This window comes from Schistocerca serialis, chromosome 9, assembly GCF_023864345.2.
Source record: "Schistocerca serialis cubense isolate TAMUIC-IGC-003099 chromosome 9, iqSchSeri2.2, whole genome shotgun sequence".
Lineage (NCBI taxonomy): Eukaryota > Metazoa > Arthropoda > Insecta > Orthoptera > Acrididae > Schistocerca > Schistocerca serialis.
In genome coordinates this window covers 186,202,896-186,226,525 of record NC_064646.1, presented here as the reverse complement: position 1 = coordinate 186,226,525, position 23,630 = coordinate 186,202,896, and the positions used below count along the sequence as shown (strand labels likewise).

General features: G+C 43.5%; 1 protein-coding gene across 1 annotated transcript in view; it reads right to left on the bottom strand.

Moving 5' to 3' along the window:
* LOC126419461 (optomotor-blind protein-like) overlaps window positions 1-23,630 on the bottom strand; it is a 492,782-nt gene that overhangs the window by 6,435 nt on the left and 462,717 nt on the right. The window contains exons 6-9 of the mRNA XM_050086648.1: window positions 10,581-10,611; window positions 10,334-10,454; window positions 5,219-5,400; window positions 5,079-5,167 (exon numbers count right to left, since the gene is read on the bottom strand). Of these exons, the coding sequence (XP_049942605.1) occupies window positions 5,079-5,167; window positions 5,219-5,400; window positions 10,334-10,454; window positions 10,581-10,611 (423 nt within the window). The remainder of the gene's footprint in view (window positions 1-5,078; window positions 5,168-5,218; window positions 5,401-10,333; window positions 10,455-10,580; window positions 10,612-23,630) is intronic.

Here is a 23,630-nt window from a genome sequence, read left to right as displayed (position 1 = left end):
AGCTCGTTGGTCGCTTTGGAGTGCCCACGATCACAGTAAATGAAATGGCCTGATTTGCTATTGCATCAGCGCAGGCTGTCCGAAGTTTTTATAAGTAATGCTGTACCACATGCAGTCATGTAGCAATAGGCTACCGATCACAGCAGCTCATGACGCTGTACGCCTCCAGTTGGCCAAAGTTCACAGAAAGTGGATAGCAGTTGACTGAAGACGTTCAATGTGAGCCGATGTGTCGCGATTTTGCCTCTTTTCAAAAGATACAAGACGTCGAGAACATCGAAGGATCAGTGAGGCGTTTAAACCACAGTGTTTTGAGGGTGCAGTTAGGCCAGAGGTGCTTCTGTCATTTGGGGAGGAGAGGGAGAGGTGTTTTACTATCGATGACACCTTCAGCTTCCCGCGAACGTAAACCAGGATGTTTGTTTCAACATACCTGGTGACCAGGTGTTCCCATTTCTCCCACATCTTTATGGTGAGCATGCCGTGGATGGTCTCGTCTTGCATGACGGCATCAGACTTGATCACGGGGCTCCAAGTTTCCGTTCGTGATCTGATGAAAACTTGCACTCTACTGCATATCGACAGGTCCGCTAACCCATTCAATCTTAACCTCACAGAAATTGTCTGGTACCATTTGGTACAGCGGCTGAATCGTAGCAAAAAACGTCTCTGCAATTTGGTAGTTCCACGTCGTGCCATCATCAACGATTGGCTTCAGATACATATAGCATCCATTTAGGAGAATGATTCACTACATCAGAGGCCTTGGACTATACTCTCAGTATTTACGTAAGATAAAGAAAAGTTCGACAAGTGTGTGTGCACTGGTGCCAGTGGTACACCAGAGTATAAAGGACGATCAAAAAGTTTCCGTCTGAGGGCGTTGCTGACAGCGTAAATGCGACGTAGCGCGACTACCACGCGGTCGCCTTATATAAGCGAGTGACCAGTGCGGCATTCTTGTCTTTCCGACGCGCGTGCGGTAAATGTGGATACGTGAACTGCGGCGACGTTATTACCAAACGCGTCCAAACAGGACGAACATGCTTTTATTCTTTTCTTGGCTGCCGAAGAACGAGCACAGGTAGACACCAACTGAGAATGAAGAATGTGTGTGGGGAAGCATATCTGTTGAAAACCTCCATTGCATAATGGTATACCAAGTTCCATGCCGGTCACAGTTTGACACAAGACACAACACGTTCCTTGAGCACAGTATTGCAGACGACGGAAGCTGGTGGGAGACACTACAGCACCCGCCCTATAGTCCTGATCTGTCTCCATGGCATTATCACGCCCTCGGACCCTTAAAAAGGCCTTTAAGTGTCAACGATTCCTGTCGGGAGATCATGTGCAGCAGGCCATTACGGAATTGTTCACGCAGCAGAACACATTTTTTTAACAAACGACTATCTATATCCTGGTGCGTCGGTGGGACATTTGCCTCAATGCCCACGGCGGTTTTTTTAGTCATTGGACTGTGTGGCCTTTGAACGGAAACTTTATAATCACTTCTTTACATTGTACTTGAACCCAATGCCTATGAAGGTCTGCAGACTCACATAGCAGCCTCTGGGGTACTAACTGGCATTGTTAGAAACAAAGACAAGTGGCACGTGGAAAACCCATTAGCAAGAAGCTTTGAAAATATTTAGAAAATAAAGGTTCTGTAAGAGATAATAAGGCTGTACGTGATAGTGCTGAACTGAATGCTGTGAAAGCAGTGAATATCCTCAAGGATGCAGCTACATCAGAAGTAAGTCCGATGCAAAGGACGAGTAGAAGCAGCGTAGCAACTGTGGCAGAACCAGGAGAATGAGTAAGAACATGTCGGGGACATATTTGGGTCTCCAAGAAAGGGCAAACTGTGGGGAGAACGGGGCACGGGGCTGTAGGATCAGTGATGTCCCATTGGTTGACCCAGGTGGAACTGCGAACGACGGCGCTATGTCACCTGTGTCCCCATTCCAGAGCAGACGCGCGGTGGGTTCGAGACTGATTGGGGATGGTACAGGTGAGGACTTTTCTGATGACGTCACAGAAGAAACAATTGGAGACTGTAACGAATATATGGGCGATCCAGTATTAGAATCGTAGTTTAAAAGAGCTATAGATGAGCTGAGATCGAATAAGACAGAAGGGATAGATAACATACCATCGTAATTTCTGAAATCTTTGGAGAAAGTGGCAGCCAAACAACCATTCAAGTTGCTGTGTAGAATCTACGAGACTGGCGACGTACCACTAGACTTCGAAAAAATATCGATAGCAAATGCAAACTGAATGCAAGAACTACCACAGAATCAGCATGAAAGCTCATGCATACAAGTTTCTGACAAGAGTAATACAAATAAAAGTTGAAAAGAAAATTGTTGATCTGTTAGATGACGATCAGTTTGGCTTTATGAAAGGTAAAGGCAAAAGAGAGGCAGTTCTGACTTTGGACTTGGTAATGGAAACGAGAAAGAAGGAAATCAAAATCCAGGAAAAGCGTTTGACAATATGAAGTGGTGCAAGATGTTCGGAATTCTGAGAAGAATAGGAGGAATCTACACCGAAAGTGGGTGATGCACAATGTGTACAAGAACAAGGAGGGAACAATAAGATTAGAAGACCGGATTGAAAAAGGTGTAAGAGAGGGATGAAGTCTTTCGTCCATATTATACAATCTACACATCGAAATAGAACAGGGAAATAAAAATAAGGTTTAAGAATGAGATTAAAACTCACGATGAAAGGATATCGATGATGATTCGCTTATCACGTTGTTAGCTTCAATAAAGGTGAAGAAAAAGAAATGTAATGAGAAGCAGCAGAAATGAGAACAGCAAGGAACTTGGTATTAAAATTGATGATCAGAAAGTAGACTAAAGTAAGGAATTCTGCTACGGTGGACGCAAATTATCCATGACGTTCTAAGCAAGGAGGATATGAAAGGCAGAGTAGCATACGGAACGAGGGCATTACTGACCAAGAGAAAGCCACTGGTATCAAACGAAGGTCCCAATTTGGGGAAGAGAATGTACGTTTAGAGCATAGCACTTACAGGTAGTAATCATGGACAGTGGGAAAGTGAGAATCGCAGCATATTATACTTGGTGCTACAGAAGAATGTTGAAAATTAGGTGGTATGATAAAGTAAGGAATGAGGAGGTCCTGCTCAGAATCTGAGAGCAATAAATATATGGAAAACACTGACAAGAAGAAGGGAGAATATGATAGGAGATGCGTTAAGATGCCTGGGAATAATCTCCATGGTACTACAGGAAGCTAGAGAGGGTAGCAACATATAACTAAAAGAAAAAAAAAAGTTTCAGAACGATCCGCTTCTAGATATGTAGATGTGTCCTCGGCAATTGGTGATACGCTGACACAGACGTTAATAATGTTAGTGTAGGTCGTAGATGTAGAATTCTGCAACAAGGGATTCGTGAAGACATAGCTTCCTTAATACTGAGGTGTCCCACTGGTAGTGATTAGGAGCTACCAGTAAGCCATCTGATGCGATGGTAGTGTAGATGATCAACAAGTGTACTACATGGTTTAAGAGTTTTAATTGTAAATTATTCTACTACTATGTGAAATACGGCTCGCATAAGATTCTACGTGGTTTTAGAAAAATACCTGATGACGCATGAGGACACAGTTACTCGCCGGATTCATGCTATAGTCAAGAGGCGGAGTTAATTGGCAGAAGCCTGATGTCACCTTAGGATGACTAATTTTTACGTTCGTGAGCTTTCTTAGGATATAACCGTAATATTCGTAATATCAGTTGTAAGAGGTCCATGACTAAGGAATTTGTTGGTAGCGCACTCGAGCAGACGTAATTTCTATGGATTGCTCACGCGCTGCCTGCGATATGTAAGCTATAAGAGAATCTCAGACCAGAGAGCACTGTTGTCAGCAGTAGGAACTGTCTGGAGTAGGAGTAAGTAGTAGCTAGTATTGTATCAAGTCCCATGAAAATGTTTTAAAAAAATCTCTTAGTAATAATCATTCTTAAAAAAATTAACTTTTGACAATCATTCATCTCAATTTAAAGAATTTACTAATTTTTCCAATCCATGGTCATCCCAATTATTGTAAAGAAAAATCAGTTGTTCGTTTTATACATGACAAATCTATCGGCCAGCATTGGACTGGGCTGTGCCAGAAAAATTTCTTACAGGAGCAGATATATATGCGTTATCCGGCGACCTTATTCAGGTAAGAGTTTTCAGTTTAAGTGTAACCTGCCAACAGAAAAATTCCAAAACCTCCCAACAGTAAAAATATAATTATTTATAACATTCACATTCAGCGTAACCTCGCAATAAAAAATTCCGTAACCTACCAATAATACAATGTGACTAATCTCTCAATAAAATTGTGGCTCACTTATAACATTTCAATAATTGAATGTGAATTTAAAGTGGTAAATTTGGACGTCAGCAGTGATGCGTCATGGCCCTGAAAGATCATTCTGAATAAACTGAAAATTCTTACCTCAATAAGGTTGCCGGATAACGCATATATATCTGCTCCTATAAGAATTTTTTTCTGGCACAGCCCAGTCCAATGATGGCCGATAGATTTGTCATGTATAAAACGAACAACTGATTTTTCTTTACAATAATTGGGATGACCATGGATTGGAAAAATTAGTAAATTCTTTAAATTGAGATGAATGATTGTCAAAAGTTAATTTTTTTAAGAATGATTATTTTCTTGGGACTTGATATAACAAAAGTATATATGCGAGAGGCTGCTTTCACCTCATACTACATCGCTCAGGCACCGCCATCGTTCCCCACGACCAGCACAGCCAACTCGACACACACGACTCCTAGCTACTACTTACTCTACTGCCACACAGTTCCTACAGCTCTCAACACTGATCTCTGATCTGAGATTCTCTTACAGCTTACATATCGCAGGCAGCGCGTGAGCAATCCATCGAAATTACATCTGCTCGAGTGCGCTAGCAACAAATTCGTTAGTGATGGACCTCTTACACAGTGGTCAGTGTAGATATGTGAAACAAATTTCTCTCTCTTTCCGCACAGTATTGTGACAGTAGAAGAGGAGGTACTCACCCGTGGGGGTAGAGGTAGGGCAGCAGGTGGGGCGGCGGGTGAATGGGCGGCCCCACGGAGATGTTGGGCGCCGGGTAGTCGCCGGCGGCGGCGGCGGCGCCCTGGGGCGGCGAGCCGCGGCTGAAGGCGGCGGCGGCCACCGTCGACTCGGAGCAGCTCGAGTCGCTGCCGTCGCGCTCGCTGTCGTCGTGGTGGCCGAGGGGCGGGGGCGGCACGGCGTGGCCGTGCGCGTGCTGGTGCTGGTGCAGCCGCCGCCGCAGCGCCGCCTCCTCGCCCGCAGACATGTCGGGGGCCGAGCCCGCTGCGGACAGCGAGAACCACGCTGAGGGCCGGCCCGTCAGGGCCCGTCTCCACACCAACAACACACTCACACTCAACACACAGTGCCGCGTTTCCTCCCGTGTACCGGGCAGACTGCTTAAACTTACTCACACTGAAGGGCCAAACAAACTGGTACAGCTGCCTAATATCGTGTAGGGCCCGCACGAGCACGCAGAAGTGCCGCACACGACCTGCCATGAACTCGACTAATGTCTGAAGTAGTGTTGGAGGGAACTGACACCATGAATCCTGCAGGGCTGTCCAAAAATCCCGAAAAGAGTATAAGGGGATGGAGATCTCTTGCACGTTACAAGGCATCCCAGATATGCTCAATATTCTGGGGAGTCTGGCGACCAGCGGAAGTGTTTAAACTCTGGAGCCACTCTGTAGCAATTCTGGACGCGTGAGGTGTCGCATTGCCCTTCTGGAATTGCCCAAGCCGGTCGGAATGCACAAGGGACACGAATGGATGCAGGTGATCAGACAGGATGCTTACGTATGTGTTCCTTGTCAGAGTTGTATCTACACGTATCAGGGGTCCCGTATCACTCCAGCTGCACACGCCCCACAACATTACAGAGCCTCCACCAGCTTGAACAGTCGCCTGCTCACATTCAGGGTTCCCATACAAGTATATCTGCTCGATACAATTTGAAGCGGTACTCGTCCGACCAGCCACCATGTTTCCTGTCATCAACAGTCCAATGTCGCTGTTGACGGGTCAGTCTGGAACCGCGCGACCGCTACGGTCGCAGGTTCGAATCCTGCCTCGGGCATGGATGTGTGTGATGTCCTTAGATTAGTTAGGTTTAAGTAGTTCTAAGCTCTAGGGGACTGATGACCTCCGATGTTAAGTCCCATAGTGCTCAGAGCCATTTGAACCATTTTTTTCTAGGGGACTTATGACCTCAGAAGTTAGGTCCCATAGTGCTACGAAACACATTACAGCAAAGTCCTGACAAAAGGTAACTAGAACTTTGACTCCACCATCGGAAAACGTAATTCTCCGCTCCACAGCAGTTTGAGCAACACTCTATATGCTGTATCGTCACTTTGGCCGCGTGTGGAAACCAGGCTTGGGGAAATAAAAAACTTCCAGGTCGGTTGTCGAATCCAAAGGCGAAGTCACGTAGCCGGCCAGTGTGACCGAGCGGTTCTAGGCGCTTCAGTCTGCAACCGAACGATCGCGAGGCGTAAAACTTTGTGTCGTGCAGTCATCAAGGGTACACGAGTGGGCCTTCATCTCCGAAAGCCCATATCGATGATGTTTCGTTGAATGGTCTGCACGATGACACTTTTTGATGGCCAAGCACTGAAATCTGCAGCAATTTGCGGAAGGATTGCACTTCTGTCTTGTTAAACGATTCTCTTCAGTCGTCGTTGGCCTTGTTCTTGAAGGATCTTTTTCCCGCCTCAGCGATGTCGGAGATTTGATGTTTTACCGGATTCCTGATATTCATGGAACATTTATGAAATAGTCGTGCGAGAAAATCCCCACATCATCGTTATCTCGGAGACGCTGTATCCCACCGCCCGTGCGCCGGATGTAAAACCACGTCCAACCTCAGTTAAATCTTGATAACCTGCCGCTGTAGCAGCAGTAACCGATCTAACAACTGAGCCAGGCACTTGTTGTCCTATATAGGCGTTGCCGACCGCACCGCCGTATTCTGTCTGTTTACATATCTCTGTATTTGAATACGCATGCCTATACCAGTTTCTTTAGCGCTTCAGTGTAGATATGATAGTTTCCTCCTGGACCGTTGTTAATTGTATTTATTCAAAGTCGCAATTTCGGCCTACTTGCCATTTTCGAGTGATAGCTGCAACAACATAAATTACGAAAAGAACAGTTCTCTTAATAAAATCATATATATATATATATATATATATATATATATATATATATATATATCCCTTACCTCACTATGAAATATCTGTACACCTATACACAAACACCAAAACTTTTGTAGATGTGGGTAATATAACCATAAATCTTATGAGCACGAACAAAGGGCTAAGAGAAAGATGCTATATTTCTCCAATACTCTTCTGTAAATGCATAGATGAAGTGATCAGTGAATGGAAAGGGTTCAGTGAAAAAGGAATAGTTTTAGATCGTAACACTAGACGAAATGAAGTTTTATATTCAGATGACCCTGACTGAAAAAAGTTACAGTAGTTAATCTCACGTTACAACCTCAAATTCTCTGTAGATAAAACGAAAGTGATCCCATTTCGAGGCATACAATCAATAAGTTCAGAGGAAGTCGTGAATAACAAAATCTCAAACCAAGTTCAACATTTTAAATATATGGGATGCGACGTAACTATGAGTATGACTTTAACCTGATTAAAAACTAAATAAATGTACATCCATACGTGGAACTATCGCAAAATGTTTGCAGAACAAAGCCAGAAAAGTAAAGGGAAGCACGAATGACAACAAAATACCAAGTCAGAGTTCAAGAAATGAGGGAAAGGACGTACACAATAAGACCGTAAAAGCAGCTAAGGTATAAGGAAAGATCTAGGAATAAATAACCTAAACTAAAAAATAAAAGAAGGTATGGGTCAATGGAAAGAACACTTAGACTGTATGGGAAGAGGAGTCCCGCTAAAAGCTCTCAGTGACAAATGCATGAAGAAACACAGAAAGATCGTACAAGACATGTAACGGAACAGGTAATTTGCTCAATAGATGACGTTAAGAGGAAGAAGAAAAAGACGTAGTAGGACGAAAATAAGAATTATGTCAATATACAATCGTTCCTCATAAGAGGATTCGGTCCTTATGTCAATCATGTGTTATACGCATAGCATATGTGTACGTGAGTGACGTGAGGACAATGTCCTCTTAAAAGGAACAATTGTACTTTGACATATTTCATAGTGAGATAAGAAGAAGAATATATTTTTAAAAGGATAATTTTATTCGTGTGGAAAGAAAATTTTCGAGAAAAGAATGTATCCCTATGATTTAACGTGTCTCTAAGCAAATTATTTTGTTACAGCTGTCATCTGAGAACGGCATAACAGGCCGAAATCGTGATTGTATATAAATACATGTAATAACAGTCCAGGCAGAAAATGTTGCCATTTGTAAGGTACTGCAAGATATTAACGCAGGAAAACAGAAGATAGTAAATTCGCTTAGGTTAGGGGCTGCCAAGATTCGAAGTTCTTCCTAGACAGTCACGAAACCTTGATCGTGCGAAAAATAGAAATAACTCTCATTTTTTTAGATTAACTTCAGACTCACTCTAGAAGAGTCTGGTATACATTGACAGGATATACCTACAATGATATATCACATCGAAGACTGTACTAAAATGTCTAAATATGAAGCTGTAGTTTGCTTCAACATAGATTGCAAACAAAATAAACAATAAACACAGCTCTCTGGAAAGTACTACGACAAATTAAATTATATTTCAAATACAGTTCACAGCTGACACTCCCAATATCCTACGCCATGAAAGCAACAAGATATACAAATGGGGTTTAATTTTTTCCTTAAGCTAGATTGTTTTTTTACGTATATCATGTCACTTCACTTTATCGTACACATTTTGTTACATCTCATTTTTTGTTTAGCTAGAAACCACTTTATGACTCAAATTTTCAGAACGATGGTTGGCTATATAGTGCTGATCTGTCAAACGACCTGCGCTAGGGAATCAACAGGGCACACCCTGATGAAAAAATGATAAAGAAATATATACTATCCGTGTCAAGTACCTCACAGGAGGAGGAACTGGGATTTGTGTTGAGACGGAACAAAAGAACGGCAAACAGTATTCCCAGAATATTAAGTCAGACTAAAAAAATGAGAGTTTGAAGCAAACGTTTGTTCGTGTTTGCTGTTGTCACCGAGGCACCAGGCTGTGGCCTGCAGCGTGCTGTTGCATCCTACCTTTCTATTACTGTAACCAATTTGCCCAAATGTTGTCTGTGGAAATCGGTGTGGAACGGAATGGTTCAATAACAAGGAGAACGAAATTATGCAAAAGAGACACTGTACAGAACAACCAAAACTCGACACTACAGTTTCCAGCACACAGGAAACTTTTGTTTCAGTACATTTATTTACTTGATTTGCTAGTCTCCTCGTTTCCCAGCGTCCTTAATGACTATTGCGTTTTTGGATGTGCTGCTGGACGATAGGACCAGCCAAGCGCAATATCACCACAAAAAAAAAAAAAAAAAAAAAGAGTGCCGTGTACGTATAAATGTTTTGAGGCCCCCCCCCCCCCCCCGCCCCCTTGGAATTGTGAGTGCAGTGTTGCTGTTCATTGATGAATTTTCGTATGCTTCTGTATGTAATTTCCCGTGCTCCAAAAAACCTCTGGTTTTTTACCCTTATGTGACTGATATCTTTGGTACAATGCTACGGCATTAGCAATTGCTGTATAATTTAGGTTTGTTTGGTTTACAGTGCTCATGGAAAATTATGCTGCTTCTTTCGGCTTACCTTTTAAATAACAAGATAATCTACCTATCAGAAACACTGAGCGGATAACCATGAATCCTGTGGAATATGGTAAGTTTTTGTGTCGGCTAGAAAACTTAGCTCTCGTGCCATGGTACGCCTCGAAACTGTTCAAACGATTTACGGTATACACGAAATGCCAGAGCGTAGATTTTTAAGGAGTATGATGATGTCAGGATTTCGAATATGGAGACTTAGCAACGGGAGAACCGTTGACTGAGTGGGCAAAAGACATCAGTTGTTCGGGCACCAACACGTCTCAGTAACAATATCACTACCTGAACAGCTTCATCTATTATGCATTAAATAGTATTCCTTGTTGTCACAAAATCACAATAGCTGGATTCGAAAATCAACTTTCCCACTTGCGGCGTCATTATCCCACGCCACAGTAGCGACGTATCGCCAGAAGCGTTCGCTGTGCGCCGGAGTTGGGACTCACCGGAGTGGGCGTGGTGCAGGTGTAGCGGGGGCGGGTCTGCGCCGGTGCCCACCACGTCGAGCAGGCGGTCGTCCTCATCCGCCGCCGCGGCCGCCGCCGCAGCCGCCGCCACCGCGGCCGCCTGGCGCGCCTTCAGCTCGGCTCCCACGCCCCCCGCGGGCCCGCCGCCCCCACCTCCGCCCCCGCCGGGCTGGTGGTGGCCGCCCCCGGGCATGCCGCCGCCTCCGCCGCCGCCGCTGTCCGATACGGGATGCCTCTGAGCTGCCAGTAGCGCCTGCCTTCTGCAACAAGCCAACGTGTCTCAGCGCCTGTTCAGCACTCTCCTACCGACATTCTACGTCTCCGTGTCTAAATCTTACTGGTACAGAAAACGCAGACGTTATAACACACCACATATGCAAGCAGACGAATGCTGCTATAAATCATGACATTTCAATATGGTAGATACGACTCCAAAGTACGTTAGGGAGACACGTCTGAGGCGCTGAAGTCATGGGCTGTGCGGCCGGTCCCGGTGGAGGTTCGAGTCCTCCCTCGGGCATGGGTGTGTGTGTTTGTCCTTAGGATAATTTAGGTTAAGTAGTGTGTAAGCTTAGGGACTGATGACCTTAGCAGTTAAGTCCCATAAGATTTCACACACATTTGAGCATTTTTTTTTTTTTTTTTTTTTTTTTTGGATACACGTCGGTACACAACAACCTAGCAGTCAGTATGGTTTTCAATAATTATGAAAGAAAAAGAAAATATGATACTCTCCTCAAAATCACCAAACATACACACAAACACTTAACGTTTCTAGAGGAAATAAATTTCCTAAACGAGACCGCGATCATTATGAATTTTTGTGAATTAATCCGACTGGATCGTTTAGTATTATATATATATACACAAAAGGTTGTTCTGGCTATTGCCTGCATAAAATCTATGACTAAGGTTAAATGAACATAAAAAAATGGTTCAAATGGCTCTGAGCACAATGGTACTTTACATCTGAGGTCATCAGTCCCCTAGAACTTAGAACTACTTAAACCTAACTAAGCTAAGGACATCACACACATCCATGCCCGAGGCAGGATTCGAACCTGCGACCGTAGCAGTCGCGCGGTTCCGGACTGCGCGCCTAGAACCGCGAGACCACCGCGGCCGGCTAAATGAACATAAGAGTGAGTGGTGTTAGTTATACGTTATCAGGTTATAAAAAAATGAAAAACTAAATAAAGGATTTTTTTAAAAAAATTCGGTCTCTAAAACTTAAGCAGTGCAGCAACTGTCAGCTCAACACAAAATAATTTTAAGATGTTTCAAGTGCTAGGCAAGAGGTGGTGCCTTCACTTTTTATCTTGTTTTTTCCCCTCTCAGATCCTACTTACAAAATAATAGACAGTCTTTAAAATAATAAACATTCACAGTTAAATTATTATTTATATGTGTATTATTATTTAACTTTGAATGTTTGCTGTTTTATAAGTGTGGCATATCAGGAAACTAAACATTCACAGTTAAATTATTATTTATATGTATATTATTATTTAACTTTGAATGTTTGCTGTTTTTTAAGTGTGGCATATCAGGAAAAGAGAAGACAACGTCCATCACTCTAGTGCCACTCTCATCTAGCACTCACATGTTTTGAATTTCTTTTAGCAGGGCTGACAGTTGACGTTCTGCTTAAGCGCATGCTTTACTGATACCGACAGCTAACGTTGTCTAAGAAGTTCTAAATTTTGTTCAATTAACTCTTTAAAACTGTTTGTCTTTTTAATTTTTTACATATTTTGGAGCCTGATGATGTGTAACAAATATCTCTCACTCTCATGTTCCTTTAATCTTAATTACAGTGTGATGATGGCAGTAGCCGAAACGACGATGTCAAAAAGACCTATATTGAGCGATATATACGATTTTGTTCACAAGAAGATCCTATTTTGGCTTCGTGTCCTCTTCTGTGGTGAACTGCCAACGCCGTTATTGTCACTCAGGGAAACCCTGCTCTGCCCCTAATACTGACCACCTCCAGCGGTTCAGCGGTGAGTGTAAGAAGACGGATGGTGGGGCTATGCAGTGGGGCTATGAGCAGTGTACCACATGAGACTCCAGGCAATAGCACCATTCAGCCGCTTCCGTCTGTAGCGAGCGCTCCACAATGTAGTCTAAGTATGGTGAATACACTCTGCTATTGTAGTGTTCATTATGGAGGGATAAATCAGACACGTCTAGCATTACGCTAAGAAAGGAAAACGATAGCTTGCCAAGCACATTAATTTTTTCTAGGGAGAATCAGAAGCAAAATCAATGGGCCGTTTGTCACTGCCCGCATCTCGTGGTCGTGCGGTAGCGTTCTCGCTTCCCACGCCCGGGTTCCCGGGTTCGATTCCCGGCGGGGTCAGGGATTTTCTCTGCCTCGTGATGGCTGGGTGTTGTGTGCTGTCCTTAGGTTAGTTAGGTTTAAGTAGTTCTAAGTTCTAGGGGACTGATGACCGTAGCAGTTAAGTCCCATAGTGCCCAGAGCCATTTGAACCATTTGAACCGTTTGTCACTCACCGAAGCTTTGCCATTTACCAAACTAGACAGTGGCTGGAGTGTACGGCGTGGGGCAATGACGGAGACCACTCTACGGAGGCCGCAAAATACGTTCCGTGTCTCTCTCTCTCTGTCTTATTCTCTCTCTGTCTCTCTGATTCTTTCCGCGCATAACGCGTCTTCTTATTTTTACACTTCAAAAACGAAGATCGGAAGCTGACGCCGAACAATCGCAAATAGATCCTCTCGTCTTTGTGACACCAAGAGAGAGACTGTTTAAGCGACTAAATAGTATGACACACACAAGACGCCAACGTCGACTCCCACAGAAAAGTTTGCAAAAGGCGGGGAGGAGCAAGACTTATTTATCCCCAGAGCTGACAGTAATTTTCCCTCACTGGAATAATCAGAACAGAGTAGAACTAGTTTCGCGGAGACAACGGTAAAGCTATATGAAGCAGAAGTGTTATTTCCAGTTGCTTATAACTCGAAAACATGCAGGGTGAAGAAAACCGTACGTAACAAATTACAGACGACCAGTAATAGAAGAAAACTCCCTGTCTTTTCTCTGTAGATACTGAATCACAGTGCGGTGGAAGAAAATGACGAAGAGTAAGGCTACCAATTACATTTTAAGTACTTTTTTTAACTGCAACAATGTTACAACAGTCATAGCTCAATAGTACCTCATCCAAATAGAAAAAAATATACGTAGCGAAAGGACTGTATACAGAAGTAAAAGTTATTGGTATTTCACTGATAAATGAAAAAATATTGGAAGATACTATATATTTCACATGGTTTTTAAAAGTGGGACAAAATTTCAAGGTGGACAAGAATCGGCCATAAAACGCTCGTGGCATTCACTTCGAGTGATTTCGTGAAATTCCGTAGCTGTAAGTGGTGAGACATGGATGTTGTTGTTGTGGTCTTCAGTCCTGAGACTGGTTTGATGCAGCTCTCCATGCTACTCTATCCTGTGCAAGCTTTTTCATCTCCCAGTACCTACTGCAACCTACATCCTTCTGAATCTGCTTAGTGTATTCATCTCTTGGTCTCCCCCTACGATTTTTACCCTCCACGCTGCCCTCCAATACTAAATTGGTGATCCCTTGATGCCTCAGAACATGTCCTACCAACCGATCCCTTCTTCTGGTCAAGTTGTGCCACAAACTTCTCTTCTCCCCAATCCTATTCAATACTTCCTCATTAGTTATGTGATCTACCCATCTAATCTTCAGCATTCTTCTGTAGCACCACATTTCGAAAGCTTCTATTCTCTTCTTGTCCAAACTATTTATCGTCCATGTATCACTTCCATACATGGCTACGCTCCATACGAATACTTTCAGAAATGACTTCCTGACACTTAAATCAATACTGGATGTTAACAAATTTCTCTTCTTCAGAAACGCTTTCCTTGCCATTGCCAGCCTAAATTTTATATCCCCTCTACTTCGACCATCATCAGTTATTTTGCTCCCCAAATAGCAAAACTCCTTTACTACTTTAAGTGCCTCATTTCCTAATCTAATTTCCTCAGCATCACCCGACTTAATTAGACTACATTCCATTATCCTTGTTTTGCTTTTGTTGATGTTCATCTTATATCCTCCTTTCAAAACACTGTCCATTCCATTCAACTGCTCTTCCAAGTCCTTTGCCGTCTCCGACAGAATTACAATGTCATCGGCGAACCTCAAAGTTTTTATTTCTTCTCCATGAATTTTAATACCTACTCCGAATTTTTCTTTTGTTTCCTTTACTGCTTGCTCAATATACAGATTGAACAACATCGGGGACAGGCTACAACCCTGTCTTACTCCCTTCCGAACCACTGCTTCCCTTTCATGTCCCTCGACTCTTATAACTGCCATCTGGTTTCTGTACAAATTGTAAATAGCCTTTCGCTCCCTGTATTTTACCCCTGCCATCTTTAGAATTTGAAAGAGAGTATTCCAGTCAACATTGTCAAAAGCTTTCTCTAAGTCTACAAATGCTAGAAACGTAGGTTTGCCTTTCCTTAATCTTTCTTCTAAGATAAGTCGTAATGTCAGTATTGCCTCACGTGTTCCAGTATTTCTACGGAATCCAAACTGATCTTCCCCAAGGTCGGCTTCTACTAGTTTTTCCATTCGTCTGTAAAGAATTCGTGTTAGTATTTTGCAGCTGTGACTTATTAAACTGATTGTTCGGTAATTTTCACATCTGTCAACACCTGCTTTCTTTGGGATTGGAATTATTATATTCTTCTTGAAGTCTGAGGGTATTTCGCCTGTTTCATACATCTTGCTCACCAGATGGTAGAGTTTTGTCAGGACTGGCTCTCCCACGGCCGTCAGTAGTTCCAATGGAATATTGTCTACTCCGGGGGCCTTGTTTCGACTCAGGTCTTTCAGTGCTCTGTCAAACTCTTCACGCAGTATCATATCTCCCATTTCATCTTCATCTACATCCTCTTCCATTTCCATAATATTGTCCTCAAGTACATCGCCCTTGTATAGACCCTCTATATACTCCTTCCACCTTTCTGCTTTCCCTTCTTTGCTTAGAACTGGGTTTCCATCTGAGCTCTTGATATTCATACAAGTCGTTCTCTTATCTCCAAAGGTCTCTTTAATTTTCCTGTAGGCGGTATCTATCTTTCCCCTAGTGAGATAGGCCTCTACATCCTTACATTTGTCCTCTAGCCATCCCTGCTTAGCCATTTTGCACTTCCTGTCGATCTCATTTTTGAGACGTTTGTATTCCTTTTTGCCTGCTTCATTTACTGCATTTTTATATTTTCTCCTTTCATCAATTAAATTCAATATTTCTTCTGTTACCCAAGGATTTCTACTAGCCCTCGTCTTTTTACCTACTTGATCCTCTGCTGCCTTCACTACTTCATCCCTCAAAGCTACCCATTCTTCTTCTACTGTATTTATTTCCCCCATTCCTGTCAATTGCTCCCTTATGCTCTCCCTGAATCTCTGTACAACCTCTGGTTCTTTTAGTTTATCCAGGTCCCATCTCCTTAAATTCCCACCTTTTTGCAGTTTCTTCAGTTTTAATCTACAGGTCATAACCAATAGATTGTGGTCAGAGTCCACATCTGCCCCTGGAAATGTCTTACAATTTAAAACCTGGTTCCTAAATCTCTGTCTTACCATTATATAATCTATCTGATACCTTTTAGTATCTCCAGGGTTCTTCCATGTATATGAATATAATATCGAAAGTTGGTGAAATGTAAGCCATGGTATTTTCTACTGTGTGTGTTGGCTTGAATATGTCAAATTTTTCACCTGGTATCAGAGAAATTAGACCGATTATACTGGTGGCCAACCAACTCGTACTATTCTGATCCAATTCCCGTCATATCGCACTGAATGAGGTTAGTTTGGTGGGATGGAGACCTTTCGTGAAAAATGGCTGCTATCTAATAACCGTCATGTATCAGCGTGTCTTTCAGGGGCTATTGAACTTAGCAAGTGTAATAAAATGCACTGAAAATTGAAACTTTTAATTACATAGGAAATTTTAGCTCGTGAAACAAGATTCGTTGGAGTCGGAAACATTAAGAGTTTAGAAAGTCAAAAATATTTATGAAGAAAAAAATATACTGTGTTGTTGCTGGAGACAGCTTCCTTGGTTCAGTAACATAATATTGCGAGCGATGCGAGTAATTTGCTGGGGCAGCTGCGTAGATGGTGGCAGGGCATGACATGCCGAGAGGGGCCGTGGAACGCCTTTATTGATATTGCTGGCGCGCCACTTCCAATAACGCCGTAGGAAGTCACCTGTCTGTGGGGGTGTCGGAAACAAAAATTGATTCCTCCACGGGGGAAACAGCTGTGGGAACCGAAACAAGGCATCCTCTTGCTTACCTCGGTGATCAGAAAAAGTTAAGCGCAGGACGACTTTCACGTCAGTATTTTCGACAAGAGGGATACGTTTTAAACAGTGAGAAGCGTTCTAAGTGTGTAATGTAAGTATAGGTAGACTTGATCTAAGTGACAGCGAATTATCGCTAGGCTATTCTCAATCAAATGCACGAAACAAACCACGTATTACATAATGTGGCTGATAATATTTCAACAGTTTCGGGCTGTCTCACTGAAAATTCAAATCAAATAACCACAGCTTGCAAAGTATGTCACCTGTATCCGGGTTTTGATGTATACGAGTATCTATGCAGTGCATCTGGTATCATAAAATGCACAGAGGTACAATTAGCTGTCCATGTATCAGAGGGAAAGAAACGTTAGTGTTACTCAATGGCAAAATAGAACGTCATGACAGTGTTTGATTCTGTCCAAAGGAGAACGGTATTTGATGACAAAGCGTATAATTCATACTGGTACAGAAGCTGTTGTCGAACGCGAGTTTCGTGGACCCTTAAAGGGAATTGCCTGCAAGATGTAACATTGATGAAGAATAACCGATAGACACCCATAGGGGTGGCCCAGTTGTCAAAACGTTAGCCTTACATATGGGAGGAGGTAGGGTGGTTGGTTGATTTGGGAGAAGAGACCAAGCAGGTTTAGGGAAGGGTGAGGAAGGAAGTCGTCCGTGCCCTTTTAAAGGAACCATCCTGACATTTTCTTATAGCGACTTACGGAAAACACGGAAAACGTAAATGAGGATGGCTGGTCTTCTTCCCGAACGCGAATCCAGTGTGCTAACCACTGCATCACCTCGCTCAGTATTGTCGATGGACAACGTTATGAACAGCACTGTACAGGACATCATTAGGTATGGTAAGAAACTGGGGTCTGATATTGTCTTTTTAGCATCCTTAATGAGGTCGAACGGTCGAGGTATACTTGCGACGTCACGTTACCCCACAACCAGTAATCAGAGGAATGAGGTCTGGGGACCTGGGATGCTAAGCATGACGGAAGCAGTGGCTCAGCACGCGATCCTCACCAAACGATGTGCGCAAGAGATCTGCCGTATGTGTAGCAATATGGGCTGAAATGCCATCTTGCATAAAAGCCCTAGGAATGGTCTGACTCCCTCTCTCACTACAGCTCATTTTATATATGTTTCTCAAACGGCATCACCGACGTGTTGTTGCCCAGCGCCAACTGTTGGCCAGTTTCTGTGTTCGTTTTTGATTTCAATAAAACCACATGTCACTTCAGGCACGTGTGTCAATTTTTACCTCACTAACTATATTATTCAGTGTATTCGTTTTCGCTCGAATACGACCATTCAAATATTGGAATATTCCTAACCAGCAAATGATTTCCTCCCTAGCGATAGCCATTTGACATGAACGTAGATATCTTCAGTCAATAGCCGGCCGCGGTGGTCTAGCGGTTCTGGCGCTGCAGTCTGGAACCGCGGGACTGCTACGGTCGCAGGTTCGAATCCTGCCTCGGGCATGGGTGTGTGTGATGTCCTTAGGTTAGTTAGGTTTAAGTAGTTCTAAGTTCTAGGGGACTTATGACCTAAGATGTTGAGTCCCATAGTGCTCAGAGCCATTTGAACCATTTTTTTCTTCAGTCAATAAAAACAGTATAAAATATATCCTGTTATTTCATATGTTTGGTGTAAACAGTGCTTTGCCTGCTCTCTTCTTCTTACGTTCAGACTCCAATCTAGTGTGGCTGCGGGATTATCGCTACGACGTCACCGTATGTGTACTTGGAACGATTTACGACGCTGCGAGCTCGTTTTGTGTACCTCACCCAGCTGTAAGCAAGCGCCGCAAGTACATGTAGAGGATGTGAATCGAAATTAGGAGCCGGCGTTCGGTACAAATTGGCGTCGCGTCGAGGTTACACACGACTACCCAGAGGCGGTACTCGCCTGCGATACTCGGGCCGGGCGGGTGTCGTGTTTAGAAAGCGGCTGGTGTGAGCGGCTCGGCACGGCTAATGAACGCAGGCGACAAAACCGGCGCTAACAAGGCTCGAGGGTGCTCAGCCACTTTGCGCTCGTAGCTGCGCCTGCGCAGTTGGACGCCCGCTGCCCGCGCGGCCGCCGACGACTTGGAGTCAGGTGCGCTGGGCCCTTGTGAAGTTCGCTTCCAGAAGTAAAAACGTGTACAGTATTAATATCAGGTCACTTTTCTTGGTAATAACTGAGTACAGCGAACGTGAATACAACAACGAAACACCATCTTTTGAAACGCGTTTCGAAATTTCGCCTTATCTTACTTCGCAAATCGCCACACAGTACAACAGGGAGAGTACCCTGTACCGATCTTAGCATTCCTTTTCTTTTTCCACTCGCAAAAACCGCGAGGGAAAAACGACTGTGTAATTGACTCCGTGTGTGCCCTAATTTCTCTCATCTTGTCTTTTGGTTCTCATGCGGTATGTTAGATGGTAACAGTAGAATCGTTCTCAGGTCAATAACTATTGCCGGTTCTCTAAGCTCTCTCGATAGCGTTTCGAAAAAAGAACCACGGTCTAACGTTTGAATTCATAGAGCATTTCCGTAATATCGCATGTTGTTCGGACCTACTAGTAACAAGTATAACAGCACACCTCTCAGTTGCTTCGCTGTCTTCCTTTAATCTGACTTAGTGATGATCCCAAACGCTTGAGCATTACTCAATAATTGGTCACACAAGTGTTCTGCACACTGTCTCCTTTACAGAGCAACTGCACTTTCCCAGAATTCTCTTCTTCCCTACACCCGACTTTACGTCCTCGTGCCGTTTCATGTCGCTTTGCAACATTACGTCTTGATGTTTGACAGACGTGACTACGACAAGCTGTTCATTACTAATGCTGTATGTGAACATTAAAAGAGCGCTTCCCTACTCATATTCACTAATTTACATTTTCCCATGTTTGAAGCTCCCATTCATCACTTCAAAGCATGTTTAAAGTATAACGTCTCACGAAGAAAGGTTCATTAAAAAAGTAGTGAAAGCTCGAAATGAGGAAGAAAATCGGCCGTGACGTTTCAAAAGAACTACATCGGCCTTTGGCTTCCGTGATTTAAATCACGAAAAACCTAAATCTCCACCCGAATACGCTGCGCCACGTGGCTCGATCAGATGGAATGGTATCGACTTATAATTTGAGCGCTTCAGTTGTCTTTAGTACTTCAGTCAAAAACTTCGCGTTCTCCTCCTAAGCATGCGTTATTATTCTGCATTCTGTTGAATGAAGGATATCGCATTCAGTATAAAAATAACGACAACGTAACTGCTTTAAAGACATCTGAGGATGTGTGCAAGTACAAAACGTTTTACGATGAAATAAAGATATTTTAAAAGCAAATATGCCTAATTATTATATTTGTTTTCTTCACTAAAAGAACAGACGCAGGGAATGGCCTTCACACACACTGCCCGTGTTAGTTTCCGTAATCCTGGGTAACCACGTTGTACACGGACGTAGCCGCCTCGACCAATACTGGTGGACGGGAGCTTCGTCGCTAGTACTGGACTCGCAAAGGGAATAGAGATGCTGACATTAAAATCCTGGTCTAGCGACATGGCACTACCGTCCTCGATTAAACTGCAAACCTCTCCGCAATGACGATGCAGTTCAGGCTAGTCTGTCCGAAGACAGGAGTTCCCTTCGGTGCTATTCGAGTAGGGCAGGCCATGTGCCGGCAATGGGTTGACCCTCTCCCTTCACCGGAGCTCATACTCTTCTACAACAAACAACACAGACAAAATTCCATACTCCTCAGGCAAGCAACGTTGCTTACCACACAATACAAACACACTCTTAGCACTTCGTAACATGTTGGAAGGGAGGAAGGAATATTAGTGTTGAACGTCGCGTCGACATCGAGATGGTTAGAAACGGCAGCGGTAAACCGCTGTCATCTAGGACAAGGATGTGACACCCTCAAATAGTTTCAAATGCTCCTTGCACCGTTCATATGCGTAAGCACGACCGCAGCAGTGGCTCAAACTCATGAACACCTTTGCCATGAGAGGTTTACAAAAATGGTTCAAATGGCTCTGAGCACTATGGGACTTTACTTCTGTTGTCATCAGTCCCCTAGAACTTAGAAGTACTTAAACTTAACTAACCTAAGGACATCACACACATCAATGCACGAGCCAGGATTCGAACATGCGACCGTAGCGGATCCACCCTGTATAAATTACATTTTAAAGGTAACAAAAATTAGTTGATCGCGTACTTTATGCGCTTTTTTGTAACCAACGCCATTATTTTTGATGCAAGTAGAGATTACATGCACAAACATAAGAAATATGTATAATTATTGTCGCGCAAGAGTTTCCCGTTATTACTAATAAATGCAAAAGTTACTCATGAATGATATAAACATGTTTTACGTAAGTTCGACGTAGAATTGAAGCGATCCTTGACATATTTTTGTGTTTCCTAGCGCTATATGATAAATCTGTATGTTTTCTTTACGTTTATTACAATATACCTCTCTTTCAGGTTACAAACCTATAATTTTCGAATAAAACCTGAATCAAACACTGGCAATAGCAGTTTTGCTATAAATACTGTTTGCTCTTCGATAGCAGATAGGAGGATAAGTATGTAGAACAGAACTATTCTGAAGGTTACCCAGCACTTTATATATCCCTACTCAGCTTCTAGACGGTTCATTGCCTCCAGTTTTTATGGGAATCCAGTAAGACACTTATCGTATACTTGAAGAGAACGATCTTGTGAAGAAACGCCCGGTAGATACGCAATACAACTACTGTACAGGTGACGAGGCTATGACATCCACTGACCAAAGCTACTGGGAAACCTACCGTGGTCTATGCTTGCTTACGGTAGCCTACGGTAGTTCTACATCTCTGTCCACATGTGTCTGCTTCCAACGATAGTTCTGGAGTCGTGTAATCAAGCAATAATGGATCTTTCTGCCTGTTTATGCGCACTTAATTACGTTTGCTTGTGTCGAGGAACAGCTGCCAGTCCCTGTACCGACCTCTGGTCCTCCGCAGGTGTTGTTGCGTAATGGATTCTAAGGCCGCTCCTAGGCGAGTGGTGGCGGTGAGGCGGTTACGAGACGGCTGCCGCGCCGCGCCGCCTCGCTATTGATCTGGATCCTCCTCGAGCTCACGAGGAGCTGTCGATAATGCGGAGCAAGCGTCGGCCGTCGCTTCGAGGGTGCTCACCGCCTCTCGGCTCACACCAGGCGCCGCGCCGCGCCTGCCAGCGTCGCCGCTGTTGATCGCCACCCACTGCCCCACACAGCGTCGGCGACGCTGTCACGCGCCGCACCGACGCCTTTAATAGTGCTTCAGCCGGGGCAAAACGTGAACCACCGAGGCGTGTCACCGACAGTTGCCAGGTCTCCCGCATTTTACCTACATTTTCTCTTGCCTCCCGCATTTTCGACAGTTCCAGGGTATTTTACAGGGTTTCCGTATTGTAGATCGGCCGCTGTGGCCGAGTGGTTCTAGGCGCTTCAGTCCGGAGCCGCGCGACTGCTACGGTCGCGGGTTCGAATCTTGCCTCGGGCATGGATGTGCGTGACGTCCTTAGGTTAGTTAGGGGACTGATGACCTCAGATGTTAAGGGGGGTAGGGCGTCAAACGGGCCGACTTAGAGCAGGAGGGGCACCACAGGACATTTTATTTTCTACTGTCTATACTTTTACAAGTAAATTCATAAAACTTTGTCAGCATGACCAGGAAGGATTCGGGATTCACACTCATAGCAGTGGAAGTCCAAAAACATAACAAAATAAATTTTTTTACGTGTGAAATTTCATCATTTTTTCGCTTACTATTGGCTGCATTTGTTGCTACAGGTACATTTTTCTTCACAAGTAAGAGAGATTCTTTGATGAATTTTGCACAGATACAAACCATATTTACAGTTGTATGAAACTCTAGAATTTTCCAAATCTATTAAAAACTCTGATAAAAAGTGAGATAATTAACTACAAAATTTGATTTTTTTCTAAACATAAAAGTTTAAAACGTAACAGCTCATTCATTTTTTCATAAATTAAATAGATTCTAGAGTTTCAGACACCTGTAAGTATGGTTTGTATGCTGTGCAAAATTTATTGAACAGTCTCTCTTACTTATGAAGAAAAGTGTACTTATAGCAACAAATGCAGCCAACGGTAAGTGAAAAAATGATGAAATTTCACATGTAAAAAAATTATTTTGTTATGTTTTTGAACTTCCTCTGCTATGAGTGTGAATCCTGAATCCTTCCTGGTCATGCTGACAAAGTTTTATGGATTTACTTGTAAAAGTATAGACAGTGGAAATTAAAATGTCCTGTGGTGCCTCTCCTGCTCCAAGTCGGCCCGTTTGACGTCCTACCCCCCGTAAGTCCCATAGTGCTTAGAGCCATTTGAACCATTTGAACCGGTATTGTACCCACATAGCGCATTTGGTAATGTTTACCCTCGTGCTTCATAAAGTTTTACTTACGAGGGTCGTTTCAAAAGTCCTGAACACTGCACATGCGCCATCTCTAGAGTGGCGTGTTCACCTTGAAATTTACGTCAGTTGTGAGCGAGACTTTGGGCGTGACGGTCGACATGCGTTTACTATTTCGCGTGGCTCAGTCGTGAGTAATTCAGGTTTAAAGTAGAAGCTGAAGCCGAGTCAGGTCTGATTACACGTAGTGGACGTCTGTAAAAAGCGCGTATTACAAGCTGATACCGCAAATTGCTTAGCATCCGAAAATTGGCCAAAGAAGGCCTGACATGCTTGCAGCTGGTGGTCTCATTTTGTACGATAACGCAAGACCGTATATTCCCTACCAGTGAGACGAACGCTCGAAAAATATGGATGAGAAATACTTCCCCACCCACCAAGAGTCCTGATATGAGTGATGCCACCCAAAAATAAATTTCCCAG